The sequence below is a fragment of the Festucalex cinctus genome, chromosome 7, assembly GCF_051991245.1.
Source record: "Festucalex cinctus isolate MCC-2025b chromosome 7, RoL_Fcin_1.0, whole genome shotgun sequence".
In the NCBI taxonomy this organism is placed as follows: Eukaryota; Metazoa; Chordata; class Actinopteri; order Syngnathiformes; family Syngnathidae; genus Festucalex; species Festucalex cinctus.
In genome coordinates this window covers 20,407,227-20,423,078 of record NC_135417.1, presented here as the reverse complement: position 1 = coordinate 20,423,078, position 15,852 = coordinate 20,407,227, and the positions used below count along the sequence as shown (strand labels likewise).

The window sequence follows — 15,852 nt, the reverse complement described above, 5'->3', positions numbered from 1 at the left end:
TTCTGTCTCCTCAGCAGCAGCAAACACACTCTGCAGTCCAGCCAGTCAGTCCATCATTCAGGCTGCCAGCTTTGCCCGCACAGTCCATCCCTCTCTGTTCTCCTCTGCGAGGCCCCCGCTTCGGCCTCAGCCTGTTATATAAAGCCATTTCATTTAGCAGACTTGCCTAAGCTCCTTTGTATGTTGGCATTCAGCCTCCATTAAGCAGGATTTTATTTGTATGATGAGAGTGGAGTACGGCATCTTGACTACAGTACAGTTCTAGCCCACAGGCTTGCAGTCTCACAGAACCACAGAACAGTACTTGTATGCCCCAAAGGAGTCAAGCATTACACTGGACATTAAAAACCAAAGAAAACGAAGAATAAATACTTTTATCGCTGGCTTTCCCTTGACAAAGATTTTCTGTAGTATCATACTTGAAAAGTGACTGCAGGAAAAGAGTTAAAGCTATACACAAACATTGTAACTGGAGATAATCTGCTCACAGGTTATCCTAGAAAGAGGCTTAATTTCCATCAGTGTGTAGTTGCTGTTGCATTTATCTCTCGTCTTCACTACAGGTGGTCGGAGGCAAGATGACAGAATCCGGTAGACTTTGTGCTTTCATCACGAAAGTGAGAAAAGGAAGTCTAGCGGATACTGTAGGGCACCTCAGACCAGGTATTCAGAACAACCCTAACATTTACATCGTATTCAGCAACATTTTGTGCAGACTTGCAGAGAAAATTAACATTTGAGTTTAATCAAAAGTGATGATTTCACAGGTGACCAGGTGCTGGAATGGAATGGAAGGCTTTTACAAGGAGCTACATTTAAAGAAGTTTACAATATAATTTTAGAATCCAAGCCTGAACCACAAGTGGAACTGGTGGTCTCTCGGCCCATCGGGTGAGAACTTAACAATCCCATTCAATGTGCAGCTTTAGCCCTTATGTGACACATGTCTGTGTTCTGAGTGTCTTTGTACATGCATACATACATACACAAAAATTACGGAATAATGTGAAAACATTATTCCGTAATTTTTTGCATCCAGTATAAATCTGGTATTCTCATTGTATGAAAACATTCGCACATTATTCCTATTTTTTCTTCTGCCTGTTATTTTGACATGCTTCTACTTCCATATAATTCATCCGATTCACATCATTCTGATTTAAACTTATTCTAAAAAGTTGCAACTTGCTATTATTTTTCTCATTCCAAAAATTCACAGTTTAATCAAAATTCAACATTTTTAAATGAAATTTTTCCATTCATTCGTAATGGGACATTCAACATTCTTCATAGGACATTCTATTAATTTTCTCATTCCAAAAAGTCCCAGTTTTAAGTTTTAAGAGAAATAGACCTCCAAATATGACATCAATTATACAAGACTGTTAGTATTTGCTTCAGTAATAAAAACTTAGTCACCATCACTTATTGTCTTGAATGTGTTGTGACCTCTCTCCAAACTAAATAGAGAAACAACCAAAATGTATGTTGAATGTCTGTTGCTGATTGTTTGTATAGTTATGTGTATTGTGTAACGTGTTTCTTCACACAATATCACTGGCAACAATGTCATGACAAATATTATTCAGGTACCGCAAGATTCGTACAAATGTGGGCGAAAACTCATCAACCTTACCGTGGAAAATAAACAAGTGAAAATAATTATAAGTAACACAGAAGCAAAAATACTGCAAGTACAACACCAGAATATCGACAACAGAAGTGATACTTTGTATTTTCAGCATGATAAGGGTGTGCACTGAAGGTGTGAATTAATGAGCCGAATGCTCCAAAGTGTGACCAGTTAACACTACGATGTGTAGCTTGTCAAAAATTTGTGAAGAGTGAACATGGGGTTGGTGAGTTATAGAGACTTTAAGAATTGATGGCAATATTATGCTCAAATCTTTGATTTTAGCTGTAGGAGTAAAAGTTGGGGAGAAAAGTCGCAGTTTATAATCTGGATTTAATACTTAATAATAATGGCTGAAAGATAAGCTTATGCATCATAATTTGGAATTTTGTGTATACCTTGTCTCAGAATTAAAGTTGCTGCCAATAACTCAGTAGCCTACTTCCTTGAAAACTTACATATCTGTCTCTCTCCGGTTCTGACTCAAGCAAGCTCTCATATAAGAACATTACACACATAAACAACAACAGTTAAAAAAAAAAAAAGTCAATTTCTCTGTCTGTCCTGGTTTGTGGCTGCTAACGGGTCTGCTGTATGAAGACTAATGTTGTACTTAAGGTCATTAAAGCAGAGCACATTCAGCATTAGCGTATTGATTCACTTGACCTCATCCTTTTCTTTTATGCTCACACTTTCTCTTCACCCCCTCCAGAGATATTCCAAGGATACCAGACAGCACACATGCACAACTGGAATCAAGTGAGTTTGCAGCATTTGACATGCCTTGTGTTTGACTAATCAAGTGTAAATCTTTACAATAAAGATATACTTATGAGGGTTTTAGACATTTTTCATTTGTGGTGGTAGTTTAACAATGATATTAAAGGACACATAATAAACAGTAGTATGTACTACACTTTTATTATCCTGGCTCTCTATTAAATATGTTTAAGCTACATCCAGACTGGTTGCCTCGTGTCATCTTTCAGGTTCAAGTTCTTTTGAGTCCCAAAAGATGGATCGCCCGTCCATATCTGTCACCTCCCCCATGAGTCCCAACATGCTGAGGGACGCCCCCCAGTACTTGTCAGGACAACTTTCAGTAAGTGACCTTACACTATGGACCATGAGAAATCATTAGTGACAAATGACCTTGCCCGTTGGTGAGATGTTATGAACTTGAGCCACATCCAACTGATATTTGTTCCCCGTTTGTATAATTTTCAATGTGCGCCTTGACACAAGTCGAGAAAATGGTCTCTAGGTTTATTAAGGCAAATGGGCACAGAGTCACATCTACATCTATTTCGCTGACTTTTTACCATCCTGATTCGGGATTGTCAGTGATACGATGTGTCCATTTTCTAGTTTAAAAACCCTCCTGGGATGAATGGGTTAAACAATTGCATTGAAGTATGACATGAACTAATTATATACAGTGATATGGGCATTTGCAAGAAAAAAGTTTTTGTGTGTACATGCATGCGTGTACTGTATGTTTTAAGCAATGAACATTTTCACATAAAAATGCTAGATTTGGGTCAGCTCAAAACAGTATTATGACAATATTTTTAAGGAATCTTCAAATTAAAACAACACAAGATTCCAGGTTTGTTGGCACTAATGTTGGGTAATTGTGCAACCGTAACATCTGATAAGCAGAGAAGAGATGTTATCTGGAAAAAATCTTCAGGATACAAATGTAAAGACTGAAAGAGCAGTGCCCTAAACGTGCACACATCTGTTTTGTGTTTGGGTGAATTGTGAGTTGATGTTGTTCTGTGCGATTTTGGTTTTATTGCATTTCCTTTGTTGTTGTTAATTTTGCTTATCCAGAGCCAAAGCCTTAGTAGAAGAACACCGCCTATTCCCCCTAGGGTCCAGGTAATGGGCCCTGTCTGAAGGGCACCCTCTATTTGGTCTTTGCTCTTTGACTGTTGACTGGCCTTTTTCTGTTTCCATATTTGGGAAAGCGCATTTCCAGGGAAATTAATGCTTCGTATTTCCCTGTCAGTGCAGTGCCTTGTGTTACATTCTTCTATATGATTTCTTGCTATCACCATTTTGATTCGAGTTATGATGTATTGCTCATTTTAACCCATTCATGTCAGTTTGCCAAGGCAGTGCATGCACAACTAATCAACATCAGAAGATAATGTTTCCATTGCCTTGGTCAAATTGCTGAAATGAAAGTTTTTGTAATACATACGACAACCTGACATACACGGTGCAGGGGGTGTTAAATGGACTGATTGGAGTTCTCTACTTCATTGGAAACGCACGCACACACATCTCCTGAAATAATTTTGTGTTTTAATGATGCAGTAGTGTAAAACATCATTAATCCAGTTTTGTTGAACTTTGTGCCATTTTGCAGTGAAAAGAGACAAACTATTGTTTAGCTTCCAGATAAAAGTTTCCAAAATGAATGCACATATAAAGTTACACTAAAACAAAGACGTAGAGACTGTCCTTTACAGCGAGGACCTTTCTTTGCCATTTTAGTTAACAGTCGTGTACTTCTATAACTCTGACATTTGATGGCATTGTTTATGTTTTTTGGTATCTCAGTAACTGCTTGGGAACAATTAAATGTGGGATTTCATTGTATTTTCTAAACTTCATAAATGTGTGATATTAATCACAACAACTTATATATGGCCATTTAGGGGACCAATGGGCTTTTTTTTTTTTTTTGTGTCCAACTAATTTGCTCCAAAGTTGCAAGCATGTGTTGGTTCATCCCAAGTAGCCTAACGTTAAAAGTCTTCCATTCAAAACAGAACAACATCAGACAAGGGTGTTCTGTTATGATATGCAACGTAAATGGAGTAATTAATAACAATTGAAATACTTTGATTGCAAAAGCCAATGTGGCTTGTATTTATTTAGTTGTGGCTAAAGCTAAAAATACACAAATGTGGTCTTAGAGTTTAGAGCAAGCAAGTATTGTCTGTGTTTGTATCAACTAAACTTAAATTTATGGACAACATTTTAAGAACTGCTGGCAAATGGGTCCCATTGTTATTATGACTAGAGCAGTGTTCATCTAAGCAGTGTGCATTTTTAACTGAAAATATTGAATTGGTAGAGTCCGGTATCAAATAGCATGGTCTGCTTGTAAAGCAAGGACCACTATAGTTTGTTGGTGTCTTGTGTTTAACCCTTTTATCATTTATTGTGTTTTATAAGATTTTTAATATTTGATCAGATCATGTGTTGATTGAGATGAAGTATTTTATTATAGAAGTATGTTTTGAGATTTAAATTTATGTGGAACAAATTCTTTGGTCAGAAACCCCCCTCCATCTCTTTTCATATTTCCTCGGCAACCTTGTCTTGGCTACATTCTTTTATATTGCTGCATGGATAGCTGGTAGCTTTACTTGCTAGCGCAAGCCGCCATTATCATATTCTTGATGAAGTATGGACAAAAAACTTAGAAGATGTCTTTTTTTTTTCCCCCATCTCATCCAATTGCTTTAAGGCCACTGTTAGAGTTTTACCTCTTCTAAGTGTCTGCTTTTGGAGTCCATACTTCCTTTTTCCCGTCTTTGATTACTCTTGCAAGAGCATGATTGATTTGTCAATAACAGTGCCCTTTGTCCAATATCGGAGACATTATTACAGACAACATCATCACTGCTAGATGGCATTATTTCCCTTGAGCACATGCTGGCAATGTTAGAGCATCTTTCTTGTAGTATTTCACTTCAACTTTGGTGAAATGAAATCCAGATGAATTACAGCCAATTCCTTTCCATAATATTTATTCATCTGTACAAGAGAAATAGCTGCAAGATGAATGATCAGCCCAGACCCAAACATACACAATTGTAAACATTTGCACACACAAATTTATCATACACGGGGGACCTCCTAAATTACAAAGACAAAATGTAAAGTTAATAAGGATCTTCACATCTTTTAATGCATCAATGCCAGCACTGTCCATTTTTTTAATGATCTCAAAAAATAATTAAGTTAAGTACTTTCAAGCATGAGACTTTATCTTGGATATACAGGAGAGAACCCCATACTGTAGTCAACAACTGTGCTATATAAAGGAAACAATATAGTGCATGCCAACATTTAATAGCGCCCGGTGAAGTTGTCTTCTTCAGCATTATTCACTTTGTGCATTTTCTCAACTTGTGGCTCAGATGGCTGTGACTGAATGATGTTTCCGTTCTTCACTTGCAGGTCAAACTATGGTACGACAAAGTCGGCCATCAACTAATAGTCACCATACTGGGAGCCAAAGACCTGCCACCCAGGGAAGATGGTCGGCCCAGGAATCCGTATGTGAAAATCTACTTCCTCCCTGATAGAAGGTGAGCAAAAGGACCGTTCCCATTTCTGTCAGCGTGGTGATAACGTTTGCCGATTTGTTAAGTGTCATGTCTGTCCACTCCACACTCCCATCAACATTCCACAGGTGTATTCGTGGTTCTTTCAGGTTATAATTGTAAACACAAATAATTTGAAGTATTGTTCCCACAGTGACAAAAGCAAGAGGAGAACAAAAACAGTCAAGAAATCCTTAGAGCCCAAATGGAACCAGACATTTATGTATTCCCCCGTACATCGGCGGGAGTTTCGGGAGCGCATGTTGGAGATCACGTTGTGGGATCAAGCCAGAGTGAGGGAAGAGGAGAGTGAATTCTTGGGAGAGGTAAGAAAGATAAAAAGGCATCTCACCAAGGTGTACACTGTACATACAAATATGATGGAACACATTTATCATTTTATTCATTATCAGGGGTTAGATTAGTCGTCTTAATTCTCCCTGCTAGGGCGGCTCGATTATGAAGAAAATATTAATCATGATTAATTTGGTAATAATTGAAATCACGATTAGGAACAATCATTTGTTTTTTGGTACAAAACAAGAAAATGTTTAAACATGTAAAAAATATTAAGACAACAAAAATTCTTTGAAACACTATCATTATGCAAGTTCCTTTTGGGCCAAACAAGATTTAACAAGATAGTAATTTTAAAATAAAAAAAGGTTAACTCAAAATTAGTATAAATAATCTTTTATTATTGATAGCGATGGCACAACACAAATTCTCAAATTTTAGGTGAATCAGAGCAGAGTTTTGGGAGTTACATCCAGCCGAATTTGAACATTTTTGTCAAAAAGGGCGTGGCCGGCTTCCTGTCAACCCTTCTCAGGAACTACTGGGTCAATCTGCACAAGAGATATTTTTGGAAAGGGGGATTCAACAAGGATTCCAAGGTGCATATATAAGTAAATTTTTGACCTTTTGTTTTAGTTGACCTTGAACTTCACCTTGTGGATCATGTGGACATGTTCTCTACAACATTCAAATGTTTCAGAGGTGTTTTTTTTTATTTTTTTATTTTTTTTTTAGTAGCATTAAGGAGTCAAAATATCTATACCCTCAGATATTCATTAAATATTCATTGAAGTTGAATATTCATTGAATATTGTAGATTTTTAACCTTTGTTGGCTCCCCTGCCCAACAATACTGTTTTGTGAAGATTGACCCAATATTATGAGATTTAAGGGTTCAAAGGAAGGTGGCCAAGCCCATTTTTGCTGAAAATGTCAACATTCGTCTGGCAGTAGCTCCCAAACCCGTGCACCGATTGACCTAAAATTTGAAAGTTAGTGTTTTACCATTACTATCAGCAAGTATGCCAAATGTCATTAAGATCAAAATCTGCTTGGTTAAAATGTTCTGAAATTTTATTTGTTGGGTGATTTTTGCATGGAACGCCCCTCTGGTTAATCTGAATTACTCGATGAGTGTTTGGCATGGCCTGTAACCCGTCTGTGGCCTTTCACATGGGTAGATACTCATTGAACTGGAGACGGCTCTTCTGGATGACGAGCCTCACTGGTACAAGCTGCAGACCCATGACGTGTCCTCCATCCCGCTCCCGCGTGCCTCCCCGAACACACAACGTAGGCAGCTTCATGGAGAAAGCCCAACACGGCGGCTTCAGAGTAAGTTTGGACTCCTTCACACTTGCGTCATAAAGCCCTGCTAAGTTACAAGGAGCATTTATGTGCTATGTGTCACATCAACCGTCCTGCTTTTGCTTTTACAGACAAAGGCTCATATTCATACTCAGGTAAAGGTCCTGCACTCATAGGCGGCACCTTTCTGTGGTGCATTTGAGTGTCTGCTCTCCTCTTGAATGATGCATTCCTCTGGCTTGATTCTGTATCTCACATCCATGAAGGGCGCATGTGTCTGCTCCCTCACATGTGTTTCCGTGTGGTGAGCCGGTACAGTCCCACCCTGCAACCTAGAGCTGGATGATTATAGGAAAAATAATCATCACTATTATTTTGATTGAGAGTGAAATCACGATTAATAGAACCTTTCATTGATTCCAAAACTTAACATCTTGTTCAACTACTAAAACTCAACTGCTCAAAATGATGATCGTAGCCTTACGCCCATTCATCCCATCATGTTGAACAATTTATTCTTGAACACTATTCTTTTTGTCAAGTATAGCATAACTTTATAAATACATGAAATTCAAGCTTCTTGCATTTTCATTCTTCATTTTCAAACTTAAGCATTACATTACCCTCTTTGTCATATTTAGTTTCTATGTTGTTATTTTTACAAGTCTGGGGACTTAGTGGGCTAACCTGGGACCTCAGGCATTGTATTTTGTGCTATGTAATGTGGAAGTGTATGTTGGTAGGGGGAAAAAAAAAATCCTTAGATATATTGGATATATTTGTATGCTTGAATTTTGAGGAAAATAAAATTCTGTGAATCTTTAAAAAAAAAAAAAAAAAAAAAAAGTGAAAATAAAAAAGTATAATAAAATAATGCTTTATACACATGTAGCAGAGTATTTTTAAAACAGAATATTTCTAGTGTATCGTGGATCCAAACAAAGGTCGTGCGAAAGAAAACAGCATTCGGAGAGGACAATCGTTCCAGCACAACTTTATTGCGTCATCTCGCTCTCGAGGTGGCAACAACGGTCTCAATCGCTCCCCACTCCATTCCATGTATCCTTCCGCTAATCACGCTCATTTACAATAGTCCCCCCCCCAAATCAGAAACAAAATAGATCCCAGCAAATACATTCATCAATGTGAAAATAAATCCTCAAGAATACAAATGGACATTGAAAAAAACTGCACAAAGGTCCTTTAACTTGATTTAATTTAGTTATTGAATACAAACAATAATAAATCAATATAAATCAGAATTTATGAATGGGCCCTGGGACACTTTTTACAGGAAAATTTGGGCCCCAAGGTAAAAAAGGCTAAGTACCCCGTGGCTTAAAGGACACTTAGGGACGGCAGAATCATACTGATTCGTTCTGGGCTAGCTACAAACTACATGGTGCATTCAGGATCCTTTCACAACATAGGGAACTTTTAAACACGCCGCAGTGTTCTGCATATTAATCTTTTCTCTTCAATCATTACGTTTTGATGATCGAGAGAAGCCAAAATTGAAATAGCGATAAAATTTCGGTTAATCGTCCAGCCCTACTGCAACCCAAAATGTTTTCCTGCAACAACTACTCTCAGCCCTGATGTTGTGCTCTAAAAGTGCTATAAAATCCTAATCTGCCAATCCTGATTGACAGAAACCACTTTCTTTCCTGATGAGAGATTGCCCATTACAAATAGGCCCTTAAAATTAAAAGCACAATTGTTCTCTCATTTGTGTGTTTTGAATGTGACTCTTTAAACTATTAAGTGCTTTTTGAAAACCTTTATGAAAATTATATATATATTTTTTAGGTCTCTCCTGTCTGTTTTGCTTTAGTTGACCATCATTTAACACACCGAATATGCTTATACAGTATTTTGTGCAGTGCATTCTAGACAAATACTGTACTCTTGACAGTTTCTCTTAGAAGGCCTTTTCTGGGCACCTGATGATGGCTACTAGAGAGTTGCAAGTGCTGACGGCTGTGAAAAGTTTGTGACAAAATGAGGTGAAAGGTTGGGAGCAGCATTACAGAGTGCAGCCCTTGTCATTTATAATAAAAGAAAAAAAGAAACTGTCCACTTGACTCAGCTTTGACTGTGAAGATTGAAAGCACAGTGTAAATGTGTGTCTGTCTGGTGGGTAGAATATTCTAGCGTGGTGCGGTGATGTGCAAAAGTGTCAATTGATTCATGAAGACTAATCAGCTTTTTGTTTGGCAAGAGAGATTTTTTTAAATTTTTGAAATGGATGGATGGATATGTAAATGATCAAACATCACTACAGTGATTTTATTCCAAAACGAAGTGATGATTGATTTGAGCGTTGAGTTCAGTTCTTTACCTGCTCTGCCCATTCTATACTCACCTTCTCCCACTTCTCTCTATCTTTATCTCAAAGGATCCCAGAGGATAAGTGATGGAGAGATCTCAGACTATGATTGTGAAGATGGTGTTGGGGTAATAACAGGTAATACACTCTGCTCATATTAATATTATATATTTCTGTCTGTGTGGGCCTGAACATGCCATTTTAGCCTCAGCATTTTCCAAAGTGAAATATGGATGAGTGGATTAAGACCCAGTAACGGCAGAAAAACGAGACATCAGCGAGCTTTTGTCTGCCTCTGCACTGCAACTTGCTGTTTGTCTGTTCACACCAAGTCTCCAGCAGAACGCCCACGCTGAAAATCAGAATGAGAGCTTGAGCTCCTATGAGACAAAGAGGCACAGAAAACCACAGAATATCCCTGTGAGACATATTTGAAATGTAGCAACCTTGGTTCTACTTTGTATTATAGTGAGTCGACCACTTAAAATTTTTATGAACATTATAACGCCAAATGTATCATATTAAGTACAAGACATTTTGAGCCCTTTATTTGAAGAGTATATGTTTTCCATTAAAACCCTGACATATATTGCAAATGGCAAAACTGTTCATATGGTAGATTTGCCATAACGTAGTATCCATTTTCTTAATACATATCACTACTTGGAAATTCAGGGGTAGATTCACTAGTAATGCGTTGCGTCCGCTAATAGCGCGAAATATTGCACCACAACTGCACCTGCAGTCTGCGCCGAGTTACCCACCTATTCACTCACGATATTGCTCTATTGGTGTCAAGAACAAGACAGTATAGTAACAGTTGCGAGAAAGGTGACATTATCAGAAAGCAAGGTTGGACCGAGAGGGGCAGAAGCGTTTTCCTTATTTAGCGCCATTAAGCCGTACAGAGCAGAGAGGACGACAACGATGTCATTTATTCATAAAGTACAAATTAATGGTGCGATCATTTATTAAAAATATATTTTCAGAGGTTAATGTCTGCATACAGTATGCATCTGGCACATAAAAATGATCACGATGCACCATGCCATGCACTGCTGTCATGTTCCCGGGATCGAGGGTGCAGCAGGTTTCCAAGCTTTCCATAAACATTATTTTTGTTACGCAAACTCCATGTGGCTATTTGCACTGGCGTTAGTGAATTAGACGCTGTATATCAATGAGTCTCATTTGCATTAGGGGTGGGCATATTTTGCATCAAATGTATACAAATTACCTAATTTACATACCGCTGGCGCACCGTGGCGCCATCTGGTTGGCAGCGCACTTAGCGACGGATTTCCCATCTGTGCGTGTTTAGTGAATTAGGTGCTCCCGGATTGCTCCATTTTAACCGCTTAGCGCCGCGCAAAGGCGAAACAAACCTTTACTGAATCTACCGCTCTGTTGTGAAATATTGTATCTCACAGACGCGCACGTATTGTAATTAGTAAATGTGCAGATGAGCTGCTAATAAAGGATATTTTCAATTGAGGATACTAATTTCTTAAAAGTAAAGCATAACACTTTTACTTGACCAAGAGGTCAATCTTCATCACCATTTTTTTCGGGCAGCTCATAACTTTTTTTACCATGAAGTGAAACACTCAAGAGTTTACAAACCTCAAGAGGACGAACAAGCTACTGAAAGTCTGTTTTGCTGGCTCATCTTCACACACATTTTTCCCACTTTCTGATCTTTGCGCAAAGAGTGGATATCTTGCAAGTTATTGCTTGTGCAGTTGCCATGCTGTAAAAACACCACTACATCCAAATAAATAATGGGTTGGTGTCGCCCCTTCTATTGTTGCCATGTTCACAGACTACCGACCGAATGGCAGAGACTTCCAGAGCTCCACTTTGTCTGTCCCAGAACAGGTGATGTCGTCTAACCACTGTTCCCGGTCTGCTGAAATACATCGAGCACGTTCACGCTCCCCCAGCGTTCCCCCACCCGCCAGGTAAATAAATAGTAAATAATGTGTTTATTTTATGTTTGTTTTATTGCATTTTTTTAACTCTTCATTTTCATCATACTTAATGTAATAATCACTTTAATTATTTTATTTCTTATCCATTGAAATTTCATTTAAATGGTGAAAAAATAGCTCTGGTTGTTATTTAGGGAGAGCATGTGCTAAAAACAAAACAAAACAAAGGCTATACGAGCTGTACACCTCAACATGTCTTCAAGATTCTCTGGGTTATGTAAAAAAAATTTAGGAAAAATATGCTATTTTAATCGAAGGGACATGTTGCTCTGAGTTCCTGCATTGCATCAGTGTTACATAAAAACGGAACTTTTTTTTTTCCAGTTAGAGAACAAGTTTAATGTAATGCTTTATAGAGGCTGAAAATATACCAAGGCTGCACATACTCCAACCATCTTGGAAGGGAAAAAAAAAAAAAACAGTGACCCTTAACCCTTCATATTGTATATTTTGCTCTGGGGATTGGAATAAGTTTCTCGAAGTGTCTGGTCATAGCCTTGGCACCGTCAGACTGTAGCTACTTTCCTCTTGTTCAATTATAGTTAGAATTTTCATAGGCAGTATCATAGGCAGAGCAAACACCCTTACCTAAATTGTCTAGGTCAGGACTACTGTAAACAAACAAACAATGTTTTTAAATCCATTTTAATATACTTCAAATAATAATACTAATTATTATTATTATTAAGGGCGGCACGGTAGTCGAGTGGTTAGCACGTCGGCTTCCCAGTTCTGAGGTCTCCGGTTCGAGTCCAGGCTCAGACCTTCCTGGGTGGAGTTTGCATGTTCTCCCCGTGTCCGCGTGGGTCTTCTCCGGGTACTCCGGTCTCCTCCCACATTCCAAAGACATGCATGGCAGGTTAATTGGGCGCTCCGAATTGTCCCTAGGTGTGCGTGTGAGTGTGGATGGTTGTTCGTCTCTGTGTGCCCTGCGATTGGTTGGCAACCAGTCCAGGGTGTCCCCCGCCTACTGCCCAGAGCCAGCTGAGATAGGCGCCAGCAGCCCCCGTGACCCTTGTGAGGAATAAGCGGTCAAGACAATGGATGGATGGATATTATTATTAAAAATTACCCATTGTGTTCAATGAACCATACCTCGTCTTATTTTCCTCTTTGACATAGTTTGAACTTTTGACGGTTCTTGCCAAAATACACGATCTTAATATAGCTCATTTGATTTTCTTATCTGCTTCACTGTTTGAATTTGTCCACCTCTAGCCCCCTCTACTTTATATTGTCTACCTCAGTTTCCTCCTTGACACCATCTCCGATCTATGTCTGTCTCCTCTCCACCCTCCATATGGTCGCACTCATTTTCTCACCTTTCCTTGCACCAGACATATTCAGTCTAGTGATGCTCCCCAATAGGAACCAAATAGGTGCTGATCTAAACTTGCTTGTAACCCCACTAACAATATTCCCATCCAGTAAAGTGCAAACCTTCAAGCCGCAGTCTTTTTTTTTTTTTTTCTCCAAGACAACTCCCATTTGAGTGTGTTGACTTACTGTTAGTCAACTTCACATTTTAATATTGTAATTTGAGTCAATTAAAATGGGTGTGTAGTAAAATTAGCTAGATACACCTAAAGTCCTTAGTGGCATTAATGTTATGCTGACATTGTAGACTTTGTCTTCAAATGATTGAACTTACTTATGTCATACTTTTCATTTAAACAGAACAGAAAAAGACCTCACCCATCCATTACATCGGCATTGCGTAATCAGTATTTTCATCCTTCTAATTATTATTATACAAAAAGTCATTTAATTTCCTGCCTCAAATCGGCCATGCGGTCCTTCAGGTAACAACGATCAATTCATTACGCATTCAAATGAAGGAGTTTATGCAAATGATCTGCGAATGGAACCTTGGCGGTTCATTCTGAGGTTCCGCCCTCTGTTTTTTGTTACCATCCCCTGCGGAGGAGAAAGCCGACCAACTCTGACCCGCTGTGATATTTTTTCCCAGCCGAAACCACCGTGTGTACCCAATCTGCCGTGAGGAAGCAGTCAGGTTACTGCGTTCCACTAGGATATCCCGTGCCTTTTCTGAGGGCGCCTACTCTTCTGACTATGACTTTGAGAGGTATTGACATGCAGTGCTGCTGCATCTGTGCATCCGCCATGTTGACGTCTCCGTTGTTTATTTATCTGTGACCGTGATGCCAGAAAAGGATATCCCGTTTGATATCGGTTTCTGCCAAGGAGACATCACTGCTCTGAAGTTGTGTGAATGTATTTGAATGGTACACAACTGCCTCTGTGCTTGTCGGCTGAGGCTCAGAGCTATTTCCGTTGCTGCTGTCAGCTGTACGACTTTTCAGTAAATTGCTGGCCAGCACGTGACTGTTGCTTTGTTGATGTCTTTCTTTATGTTTTCCATTTACATTGTGCAAGCAGCTGATACAGGCTGTGCATGATTCGTAGTGTACTTCTTTACGTTCTAATGGCAGTTACCTTTTGCACACCAATACTTGGGTATCTAAGATGTATTGCTTGGAGCAGCTAAGTAACTCTGTGAATGCTGTCCTTGCCCTTAGAGTTCTGGTGTCTGGCCAGAATGTTGTATTGGTCTGATAGCACCAGTGTACACTCGGGACCAATCCCAGTGCAGAAATAAAATGAAATATCTCACATGTTCCTTTTCCCAGATACATTGTAAATGACCACTCAGTCTTCTGCCATCAGACTTTCAGTCAGGAATTACGCCGGCGCCTTTCTGCTCCTCCTCTGGGGTGAACAACTGATGAGTTCTCAGAACTCTTTTCTTTTAAGTGTTTGACTGTCTTTATTAAAGTGCCGCAAAATGTCCCCAAGGCTCAGCTGGACTCCAAATCAGCACAGATGACCATTAACAAAAGCTGCTTGTCAAAAATGTCTTTTAAAGAGGCCTAGAAAAGGAAAGTGTTGGCTCGCTGAAGAATCTGATACTGTCCACTCACGATCCTGAAACCGTTTGTTTGTCGGCATTTAGTCAGACCAAAAGTAGCAAAGGGGCTTGAAGAGTGATCAGGACACAGGAAAGAGAAATATTTGGGGCTTAATATAGACAGAAGTGAGTACTGTAAATGGAAGCATTAAGGGACTTTTTTCCTTTCGGCGAGATTATTTAGGTGATCTCTCTCCAAGACTTAGAGGAAATGGTACTAGTGTTGAAGTGCACTGCTGCAGAGTGTACCATGAGTGGGACTCAGCTTGTGTATACAGTATGAGCATTGTTTAAAACAGGCAATCAAATATCTAGCGGTATGTGCTTTTCCAAAATTGACAAATTACACAGCTTGATTTCAACCGTGCTAACAGCTAATGCAGGGTGACCAGATTTTCTAAATTAAAAACCTGGTCACTACAGTTTCGCTGAAAATCACGTATAGAATAAATTCTTACAAGGAACTATTTCTAACAAATTTAATCGCTAGTCAATCTGGTGACCAGTGGATGTGTAATGCTTTAGCTAATGCTAAATGCCAGTTCAACAGCACTAAACAAGGCCAGTCACGCACCATTATCCAACCTATTTTGCTTGGTTCCGAAAGCTATTGGAAGCTGGCTGTGCTGTTTAACCTCGCGCTGATCCCGTATTGTCACATTGGAAATATGCCGCCAGAAAAGCTCAGCTTGTGGTCGGTCTGGCTGGAGACCATAGCATTAGGCTTGCAAGGCTACATTTCCCATGACATACAAGCAGAAAGTTATGGTATGAAGAAAACACGCAGGTGAGAATGACAACGCAAACGTGAATGTGGAAGTAAATAGGAAGGATTTAACAGTAAAATTCCTTTTAATTGGTTTCTCATATGAATTGCTATGACAACTGTGATCGATATATATGCGGCTGAAACAATTGGCTTAGTATAATAATACTGAAAAAGGTGATGCCAGGATGGGACCTGCGTGAAAGCGAGACAAAACAATGGGGCGCCAAGACTCAGGCTCAAGGCTCAA

At 39.1% G+C, this 15,852-nt stretch overlaps 1 protein-coding gene across 22 annotated transcripts in view; it reads left to right on the top strand.

The window, feature by feature from the left end:
- Positions 1-15,852, top strand: part of rims2a (regulating synaptic membrane exocytosis 2a) — a 157,581-nt gene that overhangs the window by 101,541 nt on the left and 40,188 nt on the right. For 10 of the 22 annotated variants that reach the window (XM_077527864.1, XM_077527863.1, XM_077527867.1 and 7 more), the window contains exons 10-21: positions 564-663; positions 768-891; positions 2,346-2,392; positions 2,623-2,735; positions 3,470-3,517; positions 5,837-5,967; positions 6,137-6,308; positions 7,461-7,614; positions 7,719-7,742; positions 9,986-10,054; positions 11,739-11,877; positions 13,877-13,993. In XM_077527864.1, the coding sequence (XP_077383990.1) occupies positions 564-663; positions 768-891; positions 2,346-2,392; positions 2,623-2,735; positions 3,470-3,517; positions 5,837-5,967; positions 6,137-6,308; positions 7,461-7,614; positions 7,719-7,742; positions 9,986-10,054; positions 11,739-11,877; positions 13,877-13,993 (1,238 nt within the window). The remainder of the gene's footprint in view (positions 1-563; positions 664-767; positions 892-2,345; positions 2,393-2,622; positions 2,736-3,469; positions 3,518-5,836; positions 5,968-6,136; positions 6,309-7,460; positions 7,615-7,718; positions 7,743-9,985; positions 10,055-11,738; positions 11,878-13,876; positions 13,994-15,852) is intronic. The other 12 variants (XM_077527877.1, XM_077527881.1, XM_077527876.1 and 9 more) reach the window with 3 other exon arrangements.